At 33.2% G+C, this 16,944-nt stretch overlaps 2 protein-coding genes across 2 annotated transcripts in view; one reads left to right on the plus strand and one right to left on the minus strand.

Annotated features, from left to right (window-relative positions):
- Window positions 1-8,288, plus strand: part of LOC111046911 (CD63 antigen) — a 15,891-nt gene extending 7,603 nt beyond the window's left edge. The window contains exons 2-5 of the mRNA XM_022332594.2: window positions 95-283; window positions 3,114-3,284; window positions 5,835-6,047; window positions 7,395-8,288. Of these exons, the coding sequence (XP_022188286.2) occupies window positions 95-283; window positions 3,114-3,284; window positions 5,835-6,047; window positions 7,395-7,460 (639 nt within the window). The 3' untranslated portion in view covers window positions 7,461-8,288. The remainder of the gene's footprint in view (window positions 1-94; window positions 284-3,113; window positions 3,285-5,834; window positions 6,048-7,394) is intronic.
- A 2,352-nt stretch (window positions 8,289-10,640) lies between these two features.
- LOC111052168 overlaps window positions 10,641-16,944 on the minus strand; it is a 389,458-nt gene continuing 383,154 nt past the window's right edge. Inside the window, exons 157-159 of the mRNA XM_039436353.1 lie at window positions 16,137-16,375; window positions 14,434-14,611; window positions 10,641-12,658 (exon numbers count right to left, since the gene is read on the minus strand). Of these exons, the coding sequence (XP_039292287.1) occupies window positions 12,420-12,658; window positions 14,434-14,611; window positions 16,137-16,375 (656 nt within the window). The 3' untranslated portion in view covers window positions 10,641-12,419. The remainder of the gene's footprint in view (window positions 12,659-14,433; window positions 14,612-16,136; window positions 16,376-16,944) is intronic.

The raw sequence follows: 16,944 nt of genomic DNA on the forward strand, positions 1-16,944 counted from the left end.
AGCATTTAATTTGGATTTTCGTTTAATAATAATTATTATTTTTTGTTTTAGTTACATGGTCATTGTTTGCTATTTGAATGAATGTGTGTTGCAGTTGTCGGGCATCGTGATCCTGACAGTGGGCATCCTGATCCAGCAGATGTACTACACCTACCAGCAGTTCATCGACGAGAAATTGTTTTCGGCGCCGATGATTCTGATTGTGGTCGGCGTCATTGTGTTCGTGGTGGCCTTCTTCGGCTGCTGCGGCGCCGTCAAGGAGAGCAATGCCATGCTCATCACTGTGAGTCAGCATTACTGCATCACCACACCAATCTGTCACCATTACTTGAATCCAAAGCATTCATCTTATTTACAAGCAATGGTGCCATCGGTTCAAAACAATGCCATCATTATCACTTTAAACTGTCAGTATTAGTTTAATGGGAAGAAGCATCAATGTTTCTTGTAAGCAATGTCATGATTATCACTGCACATCAGTGCACATTATCAATAATTTCTGTAAGATTTACTTCAAAGTGTTAGCATTTCGTTGAATGGAAAACATTTATGTTATTTATTTATGAGTAATGGTGCGCCATTAATAAGAATAATACTATGCTTATCACTGTGAGTCCACTAATTGAAACTCTTATCTCAGATTCAAGTTGAAAATTCTCTATTTGAACAAGATAATTATTTTCTAATAACGTATTTCTTTAGGCTACTTGGTATGTTGTTAAATAACGTATTTCATTAGGACTACTTGGTTTGTTAGTTGAAAAATAATTTCATAGTACCCTCGTTTTTAGTGTTTTTTTTTAGAGTTTATTTCAAGAAAATCTAGAAAATGGATTGTACATTCCAAAACTAGTTGTTATTTTATTTTATATTAAAAAAAATAAAAAGAAGGGTACCATCTACTATGAACTTATTTTTAACTAATGATAATTATTTTTCCTACAGTTACGTTGAAAAGTGGCCATTGCTGCACTGATTACAGAACGCAAAGAATCACTTTTCCGCTCTAGTGCGGGAAAAATTTTTCTGCACTCCAGATTTGCAACATGGCAACGCAAAATACTTAGTAGGTTATATGGAGCAACAGTGCAGCAAAATCAAAATGAAGTTGGTACAGTGACTGGGCTGCTATAGTGAGCAGAGGTGCAACGAAGCACAACGCGCAAATTATTACATTATATATTATAACCAAGGACAGCATTTTTATTCAATTTGACAATAAATTAAGGTTTTTATCAATAATAAAATTACACAGAAAAACATTTGATGCATTTCAGGCAATTTTAACCATAATCACCCACTTTTCATATTCAATGGTAACTGTAGGAAAAACTTAATGTGAAATACGTGCGCAAAGTTCCTCTGCTGCACTCAAGAAACCAAGAAAGTAAACGTTTCTTTCGGTGCAGCAAACTGTCACTTTGCGCACTAGTTGCACAAATAACTAATCTACATAAATATGTTTAGAAAAAAATGATATTAATTCAATAATGTAAGCCGAATTGTCTGTTTGCAAGCCATCTATGTATTTTTTTATGTACGACTATATTGCATTTGTAAAAAGTGAAGTAGATAGCGGAGAGCAATGTCATGCTTATCAATGTGAGTCAACTCATACATCGAATTTCCTCATTTTAAACAATTGCATAACCTTCGTTAACTCATGTTATTGAGAATATTAGACTGGCTACGCAACCAAAAGTAATTATTATAGATTGATATTCTTAACCATTCATCAACAAGTATAATCTATGATCTATGATACATTATCAAAATAACCTATTAATAGTATTCAAAGGTATACTGATAAGTAAAGCTACGTCAAGTAATTGAACTTAACTGATTTTACTTGTTTTAAATTATTGTTTATTCAATTAAATTTTCGAAGAAAGCCTTCAAATATCATTATTGCTTTTCCACTTCATTTTAACCTTCCAGCAGTCGCGCTGTTGTAAAAAGTACAAAAAACAGTGTCAGTTTTTTTGCTGCACAAAACTATTGAATGGGGTGGTGTTAGTGAATGAGTCACCTATGCAATTCCAAAACTTTCCCCCCATCACTCCACTGACTTGCAGTATCAACCAAGCCATGGTTCAGTCTTTAGGTGGCATTTAGTCGCGACAGTGCATAAGTCGCACTGTGCATAAGATAGGAAAAGACTGTATACGGGGACTGTAAACGAACCAATAACACAGAATTGATGGCTTTGCTTGATGTACCTTATTGAGCTATGGCATGGTAATCATCCAAATGTTCATAGGAGTAAAATAATCCAAGAAGATGGAAGAAGTAATTATACAATTAATATGTTCTGACAGTAAACAGAGTACATAACACTTAAGAAATTGGATGTTTTACAAAATACAACACGCGACTGCTCGTGGAATTGAGTAGGGCGCGACTACCGGAAGGTTAATGAGAAATAGGATTCTTGATGAGTAGTTTTGCTTTACCTAGTCTAATGTAAGGTTATCAATATAAAGAAAGAAAGAGAAAATAAATTAAGGAAGGCAATAACATATTTATTACTGCAATTCAACGCTATTTCTACTAAATGTATCTCTGTTATGTGTCTGTCGATGTGGGATGCTGGCCGACAATACTTTTATTTGTGTTATCTAGTATTCAACTCACATTGTAGCCTATTCGTGTAAATAATTTTGTCACTTTTCATATTCATGTTGTTGTAAACAAAGCATTGATAAGCGAGATTTTCGCAATTCAATATTATTAAATTCACTAGCCTACACTTTTATTGAAAAGAGAAAAAGTAGGCTATTTGTTCTTCCCCTGTCTATGGTGTTTCCTGGTTAGTTTAGATCTTGAATAAGTTCATTTACAAAGTACACTACAAAGCACGTGGGCGACTAAGTAAAGTCCGTATCAGTCTTTCATAGTTCATTGAATTTAGAATATAAAATAATGACTTTTTTCTAAAACAGAAAATATAAATAAATTGTACATAATTTACTATTTTAGAAACATTTGGTAGAACAAACATTCTTTTGAAGAATAATACGTTTTGATTTCAAAGTTATATTTTTTATTTTGTAGCCCCTTTTCTATAAGTGTGTACGATTTTCAACTAAATTGCAATTATTACTTGATTACAGTTTGCCGTGATGCTTGGTCTGATTTTCATAATGGAAGTTGCTGGAGGAGTGACTGGTTATCTGCTGCAAGACGACATTCATGGTATGCTCGAGACCCGCATGGAGGATGGTATGAAGGACTACGGAAAGCATCAGGATGTCACCAACTCATGGGACGTTCTTCAGTACGACGTAAGATTGTCATTCATTTTTGCACATCTCTATACGATGCAAAAATACTTGTATGATGATATCAAGCTACTGAATCCAATATTATTAAATGACTGGCATGTTTCGTTATTTCAGGTACCAAATATTGTTGTTGAATATTCATGTTTCAATTTATTCTTTTATTCAGTGTTAAATACTGAACGTTGATGATTATGTTTAGTATGTTCTCTTCCTGCTGTCTACATGGATCATGTATTAATAAGTACCTGCTTATTTCGTGTATTTTATTACTTATCGTGAGACGATGACATGATGTTTAAAATTCATGTGCGTGGTGAACTCGAACAGCGCATTTGACGACTTCCTGCATCAGGAAGATCATTTGGGAGACCGCAACCCGCACCAATCTAATGCTGAACCGAGGGACTTTGAAGCATTGGTCAAAGTTCTTGTGCTCAGAGCCATGGGTAGGGAAGTATTATTTTTAAAGGAAGCTCTGTGATTTTTGATCCGGAGGTTTAGGGCAGTGTTGGTTTCACCTATGTAGAAGGCAGGACAGAAGTTGCTGGAAAGGAGGTAGTCTAGATGCAATTTTTGGAGATGCAATTACTGGATTGATGGATTTGATGGGTGTAGTTGGTGTCAGTCCAAGTGTTTTTGACCTATCTTTATCGTGTTTCCGGTTTAAATTCGTATTATAAAAATGTAGAGTGTTTTCTGTTATGGACATAATATTTTCTGTTATATTCATGTTATATAATATATTTTTCCTACAGTTACGTTGAAAAGTGGCCATTGCTGCACTGATTACAGAACGCAAAGAATCACTTTCCCGCTCTAGTGCGGGAAAAATTTTTCTGCACTCCAGATTTGCAACATGGCAACGCAAAATACTTAGTAGGTTATATGGAGCAACAGTGCAGCAAAATCAAAATGAAGTTGGTAACAGTGACTGCTGTGGCTGCTATAGTGAGCAGAGGTGCAACGAAGCACAACGCGCTAATTATTACATTATATATTTTAACCAAGGACAACGAGGACTTTAGGATTTTAGGATTAAGGTTTTTATCAATAATAAAATTACACAGAAAAACATTTGATGCATTTCAGGCAATTTTACCCATAATTACCCACTTTTCATATTCAATGGTAACTGTAGGAAAAACTTAATGTGAAATACGTGCGCAAAGTTCCTCTGCTGCACTCAAGAAACCATTCCGCCCTCGCCTACGGCTCGGGCGTAAACGTTTCTTTCGGTGCAGCAAACTGTCACTTTGCGCACTAGTTGCACAAATAACTATAGTTTACTAGTTTCTGAGACAAACTTTTCGTTGAAAAATCACGAGAAACTGTGTAAAATACAAGAAGATAAAATTGTAGAATAAAATTTTTAACTGAAATAATATTAGATGAAGAAACTAATTGCAAAGGTCAAAACCTCAAAGGAGGGCATTTATAAAAGTGGTATAGAAGCATTAGAAGCATTTCGCTGATGACAAAACATGCATGATGAAAACAGGTGTGTGTGTGTATGATAAACATGCATAATCATGTTCTATCGTTAGTGGCCAGCCTAACATCTTCCATACAGTCGTTCCATTTAATTTAGTTCTCTCTGACTATAGGTTCCAGAATATTCTGATTTAAGAGAAACATTGAGATACGTGAGAGACAATAAGATACATGTTGATGAGAAATTTATTCATCTATCACATTGTGTACAAATACTTTAACATGAGGAAAGGCACAACAGGCTCATGCCCAAAACTCTCCAATCATCTATTTATACTATACAGTCCGAATGAAAATTTATTTATTTATTCAGTCATGTACAATTATTATTACATTTATGTGAGAAGGCAAAACAGGCTTATGCCCAAAACTGTCAATTCTCAAATGTGTAGTACAGTCCAAATCAAAATGTAGGTTAAGCTACTATCACTTATTGAAATAAAAATTTACACTTCAAAAAACAAACAAATCTTTAATCAATAATATATATCATGAATAACTAAATAAATAAATCACACAGAATTAGAAATAATAATTATTAAAAAAATCTAAATTTTGAATAAAACTGGAAAATTTTGAACCGAAAACTCCACACACTATTTATGAACTGGTTAGGCTACTTACTATGTAGGTTATTTCAAAAAACTATGAATCAAATAGATATTATTAAAGTCTAAAATTAACAAAATGTAGACTAGTAATGGAGGAATGTTTTGGTTATAGGAATGTTTACATGATCAGTTCCAAAATACTATTTAATTAAATAAAAAGACTAAGAAATTGTCAAAAACCACAGATTTTATTAAAATTTAGAAAGACCGGAAATTTTAGAAATTAATTTAGTTTATCAGAGATTGACAATGGTGTAACAACAGATCCGGTCTTTCTAAATTTTAATAAAATCTGTGATTTTTGACAATTTCTTAGTCTTTTTATTTAATATGAATAATTGCCACAATATCAACTTCTCAACTACACAAAAAGTACTACTTAATTTCTACTTTTATTTTATGTGATTTGTGGAGGAAATAAATTCATTTATTCATAATTTGTTTGCAGTTGGAATGCTGCGGAGTGAAGTCTGGCGAGGACTGGAAGCCGGTGTTCCTGAACTCGACACTGCCGCACTCCTGCTGCCACGGCCTGCCGGTTGACCTCGAGTGCAACCTGGACAAGGCCAGCAAGCGCGGCTGTCTGCCCGCCCTGCAGACCGTCCTCGAGGAGAACACAATGCGCATCGGAGCCGTTGGCATCGGCGTCGCTTGTGTCCAGGTCAGTCACCCTACACAATAAATACAAAATGGAAACTCGGCCAGAATCATGTCCCCAAAATGCGTCATCTTAAAGGGAATTACATTAAGTGAATACCCGGTAGACTGGCAATGATCTAGATTCTAGCAGCTTCTTCAGTCTATCAGCTTTGTTAGTAAGGTATCAGCTATTCAGCTTTGCCGTCTTGTCAAAGAGAAGCTTGTATCAGAATTATAGATAAAAGTTTTATCAATCAATAAATACTGAATTGTAATATTGAATATACAGTATTACGAATATTTTTAGATATAATGTATCAACTCATTGATTTAATTTGTGTGATCTCATAGTATTTTCATTCGTTAAGAAAATATTTTTTATCATGATTTATTTGAATCAAGTTTCATAATTGAGAGTCAATATTTTTCTTACTTATTTATTTCTACATTGTTGAAAACGATCTGGCAATGTTGTAGAGCTAGAAAAGGATCGCGCTATCTGCTTTGTTGAATGATACACTTCACTATATTTCTATGTCCTCTTATACAAATTTAGAATAGTGCTATATTACTATATTTCTCACTATATTTCTATAGACCTCACTATATTACAGACCTATATTATATTATATAATATAAACCTCACTATATTTATACATACAAATTGGACAAATTGTCCTCTTATACAAATTTAGAATAGTGCCATATTACTGTACAGCTAACAGGAAAAGGTTCCATAAAGCAGTTCATAGATAGGAATGTAAAGACGGAAAGTTACTGGCGGTCATTGTTTTTCATTATGTCACTTTTCATCTATTTCTATTAAAACAGATTCTTGGTGAATATAAATTAGTGGAAAGTGCCGTAATAAAAATGCACTGGATGCCATTAACGTGCCGTTTATAAAGCAGCTTAATACAGAGAGAAGGCTGGTCTAATTAAAACATATGAACGGAAAGCTAAGAATGGAGTTAAATGATGAGTGATTTCAGATTTGGATCCTGATTTCAAAATTTGAAATCCGAATTCATTGAAACCAAATTGGAATCTATCAATTGGATACATTCTTTTGAAATCAGAGGCAAACAATATTTGGATTCTGATTTCCAAATTCTCTTCATATATTGTTTTACTAGTTTTATATGTAGGCTGTAGGTAGAAATTGGACCTAGTCTTGGTCTAGTTTGGCCCTTTGTTTAGACTAGACGTGAAAAATACTGCGAGTTGTAATATTTCATACAAGTGAATTGAAAGTATTCAGCTGTACCGATTAATCAAAAATAAAATAGAAACAATCAGTTGATAAGTGAATATTTCATTCTATAATAAAAACCTATTTGATTTTTACTAAATTGAACTTCCATTTCAGCTGATTGGTGTGATTTTCGCTTGCTGCCTTGCCCGTTCCATCCGTCGTGAGTACGAAACCGTTTAAATAGCGCCCATCTTCCGAGACGAATCAAGTCATCGTCATCTCAGACCTTGACATCAGTTTGTTTTCTACCCTCATATAATAATCGATAAATCAATAATCGATGTGGCAAATTTGTAACGATACCTGCCCTGCTGCAATCCACACAGTGTTGAAAATCCTTGTTGACGACACACATTGTAAACGTTTTTGTATGAATTTTTAATAAAATTTATAGCTGCATTTATATAAAGACAAATTCGATCGATGTTCATGTGTATTGTCTAGTACTTTTTACTGTATAAATGTTTACATCATAATCTGAGCACATTGTACATTCCGGACCAAGGATATTGTTTCAAAACAGCTAGCAATATATCGTAAAATATAACAATATTGTAGCTTAGAATATTCTTTTTCATATTAATACTGCCTTGGCACACACTTTTAAAACTTGTTCAAGTAGAAAAGAGAAACATCTTGGAGAGTATCTATTATTATAGTCATACTATCAATACATTTTGTGCTAATAATATCTGTGCTAATAGAATTTCGTTTTATTTGTATGTTGACTAGTTTATTATTGCTTGATTATAAATTTAATAGATGTTGATTTTATTATATCGCTTGACAAATATGTGATGTTGAGCAGTATCGGTTTTCGCTAGAATGTAGGTAAATGGTCTTTGTACTTGAGAGGCTGATAGTGTTTTTCTAAAATATTACCATGATAGTGGTTCCATTATCTCTTCTATCATCTTTATTATCACTTCAATATTACTATATATTGCATGATAAAAATACTTGTGTAAAACAACCCTTTTTTAAATTATAATTGTTATAAAATAAAAATGTGTTTTATTTCTAATTATTAGTTTTCGAATCAATTTCTCCTCTAATACGAAGCTTTCGAAAGTGGTTTGAATGTATTTAGTCAGATTTGTCAAATCAAATTGACAGATGGATTAACCTAATGGACAATGTTTAATATAGAATTATTTTATAGTATTTTTACTTTCCTTGCCCTATTACCATAGGTAAGGAAAGTATTGCTTTCCCAAAAAAATTTAGGTACCCCAATTTCCAAATTTCTATACGTTTCAAGGTCCCCTGAGTCCAAAAAAGTGGTTTTTGGGTATTGGTCTGTATGTGTGTGTGTGTGTGTGTGTGTGTGTGTATGAGTGTATGTGCGTCTGTGTACACGATATCTCATCTCCCAATTAACGGGGAATGACTTGAAATTCGGATTACAATATAAGTATCCGACACGAACAATTTCGATCAAATGCAATTCAAGATGGCGGCTAAAATGAAGAAAATGTTGTAAAAAACAGGGTTTTTCGCGGTTTTATCGAAAACGGCTCCAACGATTTTGATTAAATTTATACCTAGAATAGTCATTGATAAGCTGTATCAACTGCCACAAGTCTCATATCTGTAAAAATTTCAGGAGCTCCGCCTCATCTATGCAAAGTTTGATTTTAGATTCCCAATTATCAGGCTTCAGATACAATTAAAACAAAAAATTTCGAGTGGAAAAGATTGAGCATGAGAATCTCTACAATATTAATGTTTAATAAAATTTCCATATGAAATTGAAAATAAGCTCGAAATTCGAGAAAATGTGATTATCCAATTGCAAACTGTTGATTCTATTAAATCATTCACTATGAAGAGATAGCAGACCTCGTATGTCTCCAGCGTTATTGTCCTGTCACCAGCTGGCTCAGATCTTTGTTTATAAGTAGACTTGAGATGCGCGGGAACACTAGCGTCAGGTGATAAATTTTCATAACGGCAAGGAAAGTTGTGTGAGTGCGCCACACCAGATATTTTCTTTAGGGCTATTTTAATATAAATCTCAGTACCCTTTAAAATTATTTTATCACATGTTTCGGACATTAATTCCATTTTCAAGACTTGAAAATGATTTTAAAATAATTTAAAAGGTAGGCTACTGAGATTCATATTTTATTTAAATTATTTTATACTATGGTATGTTATTAGTGTCAATTGAACAAAAGCCGGCTAAATTTTAATTGTGATTAAATTCATGAGAACCAATCAGAGAAGCCTATTTTTCGAAAAATCCTTCTCTGATTGGTTCTCGTGAAATTAATCACGATTTAAATTTAACCGACTGCTATGCAACCGGGCCTGAGTATATGGAACTTGACTGTGGTTTGCCATTATGCTGTATGATTGATACACACCTGCGCAGGTGTGACAGAAGACAGCAGAGTTAACTGACAAACACGTTATGGGTTCCCTGCAAAGCAAAGGTAGCCTGTCCAGGTAAACCTCTATGGTATCCCATAACTGAATGGCTGGTCTAAGTCTAACTATCCTACGAGCCTCTCCCTATTGGTTGAGCAAAATTGGAAAGAATTACAAAACTAAAAAGTAGTATGATCTAATGTTGAAGGTATTAGCATAGAGAAGATTTATCTATGGTATTAGCATAGAGAACATTATTTATGGTATTAGCAAAGAAAGATTCAGTGGAAAACTGCCTAGGGCGGAAAATATTTAGGAGCTCAAAATTCAGTTGACGTAAGCTTCTTTAGTCCTCATCTTTGTGGTGAGGCTTAGGAGTGTATTTTGACAGAGAGAGGGCGGTTTTATACCGAATTTAATTTTAATTACATTTATTAGATTATACGCTTGTTAAACGAAAATCAAAAGTTTTATCACTACAAGAGTATTGTTCAGTCAAGCTGCTCGATTGATCAATCAATTCCATTAGTATACAACAAAGTAGCTTTCCCTACAAGTTTTGACCAGTAACGTTCTGTGATATAGTATCTGAGATATCTGATCTTGAATGTGTAAGTTTATTGAACCCCCATTTTTTCATCTAACGTTTTGCTCTTTCAGGGCTTACAACTCTCCAACAATATATTGAAAAAATGAATGGTTATCATGGGGTTGTAGAGCTTGTAACTTGATTCTCTCAAATTAATAATATATATTATTTCATTTTATTATTGTCGAGTTGAAATATTAAATTCAATAGTAGTTTACCTCTCAACTAGTCCGAATAAAGTTGGAGAGTATAAAATTGTGTTCCAGGCAGGCCTTCAAATTTCCATCCTTCAGTCCATCATATTTTCATGCTCTTCCTGTTTGTAATTTACTCAAAAGATTTACTTGTCATCATATACAAAAGTTGAAGAGTCGGGGAAATTGATTAAAAAACAAGTATTTTATTATTAATGATTTTTATTATTGCCAATTATTATCACATTTTTGTTAAATTTAGAAAAAAATAAGTTACAAGATCGCATATAAGTTACTACTATTATTGCGTATCAGCCGTGTTCAAAATGTCCAAATGAAGAGGGAAACGTTATAAAAAAAATAAGAATCGACCCACCTAATTAAATATGACTAAAATTATCTGACTAAAATTAAATAATATTAACAACGTTGCAATTAATATCCAACTTAAGGCAGAAGACAACATCCAATAAAAACAAAAAATAATTGTTTCCTTATTCATATTGAACATGATAAACACAGCTACGTAATAGGCTATTAATTAATAATAAAATTTGATTTTTACAATTTTCAACTGAAGATAAAAGAGAAATATTATTAACATTAAAGCTTTGAAGCTTCATTAATCGATTAATAAGAGAATGAATAAAATATGTATTAATTTACAATAACTTGGGCAGTCTCGATACTGAATCCAATGTTTTTCTGTGATTGATTTCTACTGAAGAGAATAATTTGAACTTCTGAACTTATGTGAAATAAAATTTGAAATTATATTCTAAAAAAGAGGGGTCAAATAGATTTTGGAGACTGAAAACTAATTTCATTAGGTTTCGGATGTTTTATATTGGTAGGCACAATGAAAGTATGCTACTGTATTATTTGAATTAATACATCAAATCAATCACAGTGAAAATTTAACGTTACAGACTAAATCATTCATTCTCACTCAATATAAGAAGCAATATCTTTCTCTCTTATGTTCGTTGTCTTGTTTATAATTCCTAAATATATTCAGTTAACATGTATGTCAATAATTAGAACCGAGATTGAGCAGTGTATAATTTAACGAAATAATTTTATTACAAATATAAACATTTACAAATCTATCCAACAAGCTCTCAATCCTAACCAGAAACATACTAGAAACATTTTTGAAAAATTATTCACCCACTCATCACAAGCACACATCCATTTATACCTTTCAATTTACATAGGACTATTTTTTACACATTAAAAAACTATTATGTATAGATTCATAAAATATCTTGTTAATAATATTAATCAATTGATCATTTATTATGGAACAATCAATTATTGTCCTAACTAATTAACACAAATCCTCCAAAGGCTTAATCGTCGTTGCTCACAATATATAGATCGAGGACGGAGATATATTAAGCTAGTTTTTTCTCAAGAAATATAACTAAAATGTTGAAATATATATTTGAAAAACAAACTTGGGTACACGAGGCACGAATACTATTTTGATTGAGATTGAAAGAGTCTTATAATAGATAGGTACGTTAATAAAATAAGCTACTTATCGGGAATTCAATTATTATTAAATGTTAGATAATTAGAATTTAATAGACCCCACACCATAGAAGAAATAATAAGACTAAAATATAGAGGAAAAATAAAACTGAAGATTTGGATAATCCCCGTTTGAACTAAACTTAGATAAAGCCGCTTTCAAAAGCCAATGGAGGAGATGTTTGAACAATAGTATAAATACACCTCACTTCAACACAGTTTACAATGTTTTTTTCAAGTATGCAAACAAAAAGATTTACAATCTAGGGTAGTTGAGGTGAGTTGTATTTGGCTGTACATCTTACACATTTACTGGACATTGTCCATACTCGATTTATATAATATTATTACATTAACTAGAGTTGGGGACGGGGTCACGTGGTTTGGTTTGGGGGGGGGGGAATTAAGGCAGTCGTAATACTGGGAAGGTTGTCGTTTTCAGCGAAGTTAGGAGAGGTAGTCAGGTGAGGGCTCGGCGACTGGCTCTGGCGTGGTGAAGAGTGGGTTGGGGAACTCGGGCGGATGTGGCAGAGGGCCACTGGTCTTGGGCCGCCGTCTGTACGCAATCAGCCAGCAGCTGACGGCCACTGCCACGGCCACCAGGGCCAGCAGCGCCGTGATCACCAGCGCTATTATGAACCCAATCATCGATATGCAGATGTCCTCCACTTGCCGCACTTCCGGTGCTGCAACATCAAACAACAACAATTGAATAACAAACAAATTCATCAATTCTTGGATAAAGAAGAAAACTAACAATTGAAGTACATACCGTATTCTAAAACTAAATTAAACTTGAAAATAAAAATATTGATGCGAAAATTATCTCTACTTAAAATATATTTATATTGGTTGCACATACAAGTCTATTAAATTTTTACTGTGAAAGAAAGGACGGATAAGTCCCACAAGAACAAATAAATCTCTATTTAAAAATATATTTTGAAAATATATATCGGTTGCACATACAATTCTATTAAATTTTAACCGTGAAAAAGGGACGGATAAGTCCCACAGGAACCAATAAAAGAAGCTGATGGTGATGTATTCAATCAGCACTTAGGTTAAAATTCATGAAATGTTTCTACAATCTATGTCATAACTAAGATTCCGAGATGGAGTAGTATAACGCAAGTCAGGTCAAAAATATAACTATTCATTTAGTTGAAAATATTTATTGATTCAAATTAATAAAAACAATATAAAACTTGTAGTACCCTTTCATTAAAACATTTTTAAAACTTTAAAATATTTCAACGACTAGTTTCGACCAACTTTAGCCATTTTTGTGGGTACTACACATTTTATATTGTTTTTATTAATTTGAATAAAGTAGCCCATTAAGTGAAGTGATTTTATTGATTTACTGTGAATTATTTTTCAAATCAAGTAGCCTTGAAGGAATACGTTATTAAAATCTATAAATCTATTTTTACAAAAACCATATGAATGATTAGGGAAGGGTGAAAAAGCTCATCACAAATCTGTTCCTTCCCCAAAATATAATATAAATACGGTAGTTCTTAAAGATAGCTTATCATAGAATACATTAGAGTCCAATTTATAGTCAGAAAATATGCAAACCAGAATTTTTCAATTTAGATGGATTAAGAACAGAATGTAATTGGAATACTCCATAAGACATTAAAAACTATTGAGTATTTGAGAAATTCAAAATTTGAAAATATACCGGAATATTGTCATTTTATTAAGTTAATCTTGAGGAAAGTAATTGGTCTAATATAAAATGTAAAAGATTCATTTTTCGTCTTTTATTGAATAACGTTTTCAATATTTATCATAGATATTGGTCGATGTTTCATCTATGATGAACATGATAGCTAAGGCTATTGAACTTGAACTAAGGCCACCGCTTCAAAGAAGCAAATTTGTTGTAAGATAAGCGGAATAGTTATTTGTGCAACTAGTGCGCAAAGTGACAGTTTGCTGCACCGAAAGAAACGTTTACGCCCGAGCCGTAGGCGAGGGCGGAATGGTTTCTTGAGTGCAGCAGAGGAACTTTGCGCACGTATTTCACATTAAGTTTTTCCTACAGTTACCATTGAATATGAAAAGTGGGTAATTATGGGTAAAATTGCCTGAAATGCATCAAATGTTTTTCTGTGTAATTTTATTATTGATAAAAACCTTAATCCTAAAATCCTAAAGTCCTCGCTGTCCTTGGTTATAATATATAATGAATAATAATTAGCGCGTTGTGCTTCGTTGCACCTCTGCTCACTATAGCAGCCACAGCAGTCACTGTTACCAACTTCATTTTGATTTTGCTGCACTGTTGCTCCATATAACCTACTAAGTATTTTGCGTTGCCATGTTGCAAATCTGGAGTGCAGAAAAATTTTTCCCGCACTAGAGCGGAAAAGTGATTCTTTGCGTTCTGTAATCAGTGCAGCAATGGCCACTTTTCAACGTAACTGTAGGAAAAAATAATTCAATTTACCTTCAGTGGGATCGGTAAATCGCTCCTCTCTCCTTTCGAAAGTTAATATTGCGTTCGATTGAATCGTTATTTCTTCTCGTAATTGTCCTTCGTTGTAAGATTCGATGTCCACATCCGTATTGTTTCTAGCAATTTCTCTCCTTCTTCTTCCATATGCGTTGTCACCTCTGCAGTTGACCTGTGAGGTAAAAAACGAAGAATTAATAAACAAGAATATTAAAATATTTCATGAATTAGTAGTAAAAAACACGTAATACTAAAAAATGTGGAAACATTACTATACGATCCATTTTTTTTGAAAGGAGACTTGATACTTGCATCATCGCCGAAACTAGTTAATGTTTGATGTAAAATAAAATAAGGGTACTAGTGATTCTATGTAATTGAACATTTAAGTAGCTCTACTCGTTAATATAAAGTACACTGTAATATTTACCCTCAACTCTTCTTCGTTGCTACTGTACATTAAGCGTGAATTAACAGGAAAGTGAAACCGTACAAAAATACAAGGTATCATTATCCTCTTTGATAAACATATTCCTCATAGCATTATGTTCAACCTTATAAAATATCCAAGCTAAATTATTGAGGTCTTCGTAGAAGAGAACATTCGATTGAGCCGTATATGGTGCTACTGAAAGTGAGAGATGAGAATGGAATAACATCATAAATGCGCAATAATCCACAAACGAAACAGCAAATTCCATTCAACTTGGAGCTGCTGATAGTGCATTTTGCATTTTCAATAGGAAAATTGTTTTTTTACTTGTTAAAGATTGAAAATACCTATATTTGATTGCCCTATTGGTTTATTCACGTCTATGAACATTATTAGGCACCTAAACTTCAACGCTCTATTGAAACTTCAATGCATTGTACAGAAATTCCTATATTATTAGAACAAATCGACATTTTTTTTAAATTTTGATGCATTAAAGTTTGAATAATTATTTACAATTCAAATTTAATTGATAACGTTGGTCTCCTCGTATAGTTTTTAGAATTAATCCGTCAAATTGATTAATGTCTCAATCTACTATTTGAACTTTGATTCATATTCATCTATTATATTGATCGATTGATAATCGTTCATTATGACTAACTATTCAGATTAATTTACAAAGCAATTATTGACAAAACCGGTTTCCTTCTGCTATCTAATTTCTTTGGTCAATATTTGCAGTAGCATTAGTCCTTAGTTCTATTTATATAGCTTTCATTGGATATTTGAAATAATTATTATACAGTAAAAACTATTTTCCCTTAAATTACAACATTTTTTATTCTTATAGAATCTCCTTAAAGATAATTCAAACCAAGTTTTCCCAAACACGAAATTGGTCTTTTAAGGAAGCCGTTAATTATGTTACAACGTTTAATGGTATGTAATTGATGAATGAATATAGTTTATTGGTAATGGATTTTGTATTGTGATTGTAATCGATTCACTTGTTAGTGAATTTTTATAGTTTATTGTAGACTCACAATAATACATGCAACGTTCAGGCCCGGTTGCACAGAAGCCTGTTTAATTTTAATCATGAGTAAATGTCACGAAAGCCAACCAGAGAAGGCTTTTCCATAAAGAAGTCTTCTCTTATTGGTTCTTGTGGAATTTAACCATGATTCAAATTTAATAGGCTTTTGTGCATCTGGGACTTGGGGGAATAAATAAGTGAGTAAAAGTGAGGAAGATTACTTACAGGTTGGCATTTGCCGAAGCAGACGCGAATGTTGCACTGGAAGCGAATGTTGTCGCTGCTGGGGAACTTGAATGCGTTGAAGCCGGCCAACAGCGACTGCGTCTCGGGGCTGTGGTCCCATTCGCCGAATATGGTCGGGTCAGTGGCGCAACCGTTCTCGTCCGTCACTATGTACTCGTTCTCCACCGAATCCTCCATTGTCTTCGCTACACAGCTACGTGCAAATCCTCCGTAGATACCTGCAAACACAATACAACTAATTACAGAATGTTCAAAAAATAAGTCGCACAATCATTGTTCATAAGTCACATTGGAAGAAATCTACAGGTATGTAAAGACCAATATGTGTGTTATCCTAACTTCGATGTGACTATCGTTCATACATAATATAATAAAGGAATGAACTGGCTTATACATATACGGGCGGATAGGAAATTTGCGCATCATCACATCTAAACTACTAGACTGATTGACGTGAAATTTTGCATATAGATTCTTAATTTACCGAGGCTGGTTATAGGCCTATTTTAAATTCTTCAAGATTTTAGTAGGTCAAGTTTTCAATTAGACCCTTGCGGAGCACGGGTTACCTGCTAGTACAATATATTTTTAATCAATATATGGTAATAAATAAACGAAGGTCTTTCTGTGTCAGAAAAGAACTATGCATGCAATCTGGGCATGAGGGAGTCATGTAAGCCGTTTTCTTAGACAATGGTGTATTCACACTTCCATGTATCTGTATTATTGAACATTGTTCAATGTTAGTAAAACAGACATTAATCTCTTCAATTCAAGAGAAAGCATT

The sequence above is a fragment of the Nilaparvata lugens genome, chromosome 10, assembly GCF_014356525.2.
Source record: "Nilaparvata lugens isolate BPH chromosome 10, ASM1435652v1, whole genome shotgun sequence".
NCBI classification, from domain to species: domain Eukaryota; kingdom Metazoa; phylum Arthropoda; class Insecta; order Hemiptera; family Delphacidae; genus Nilaparvata; species Nilaparvata lugens.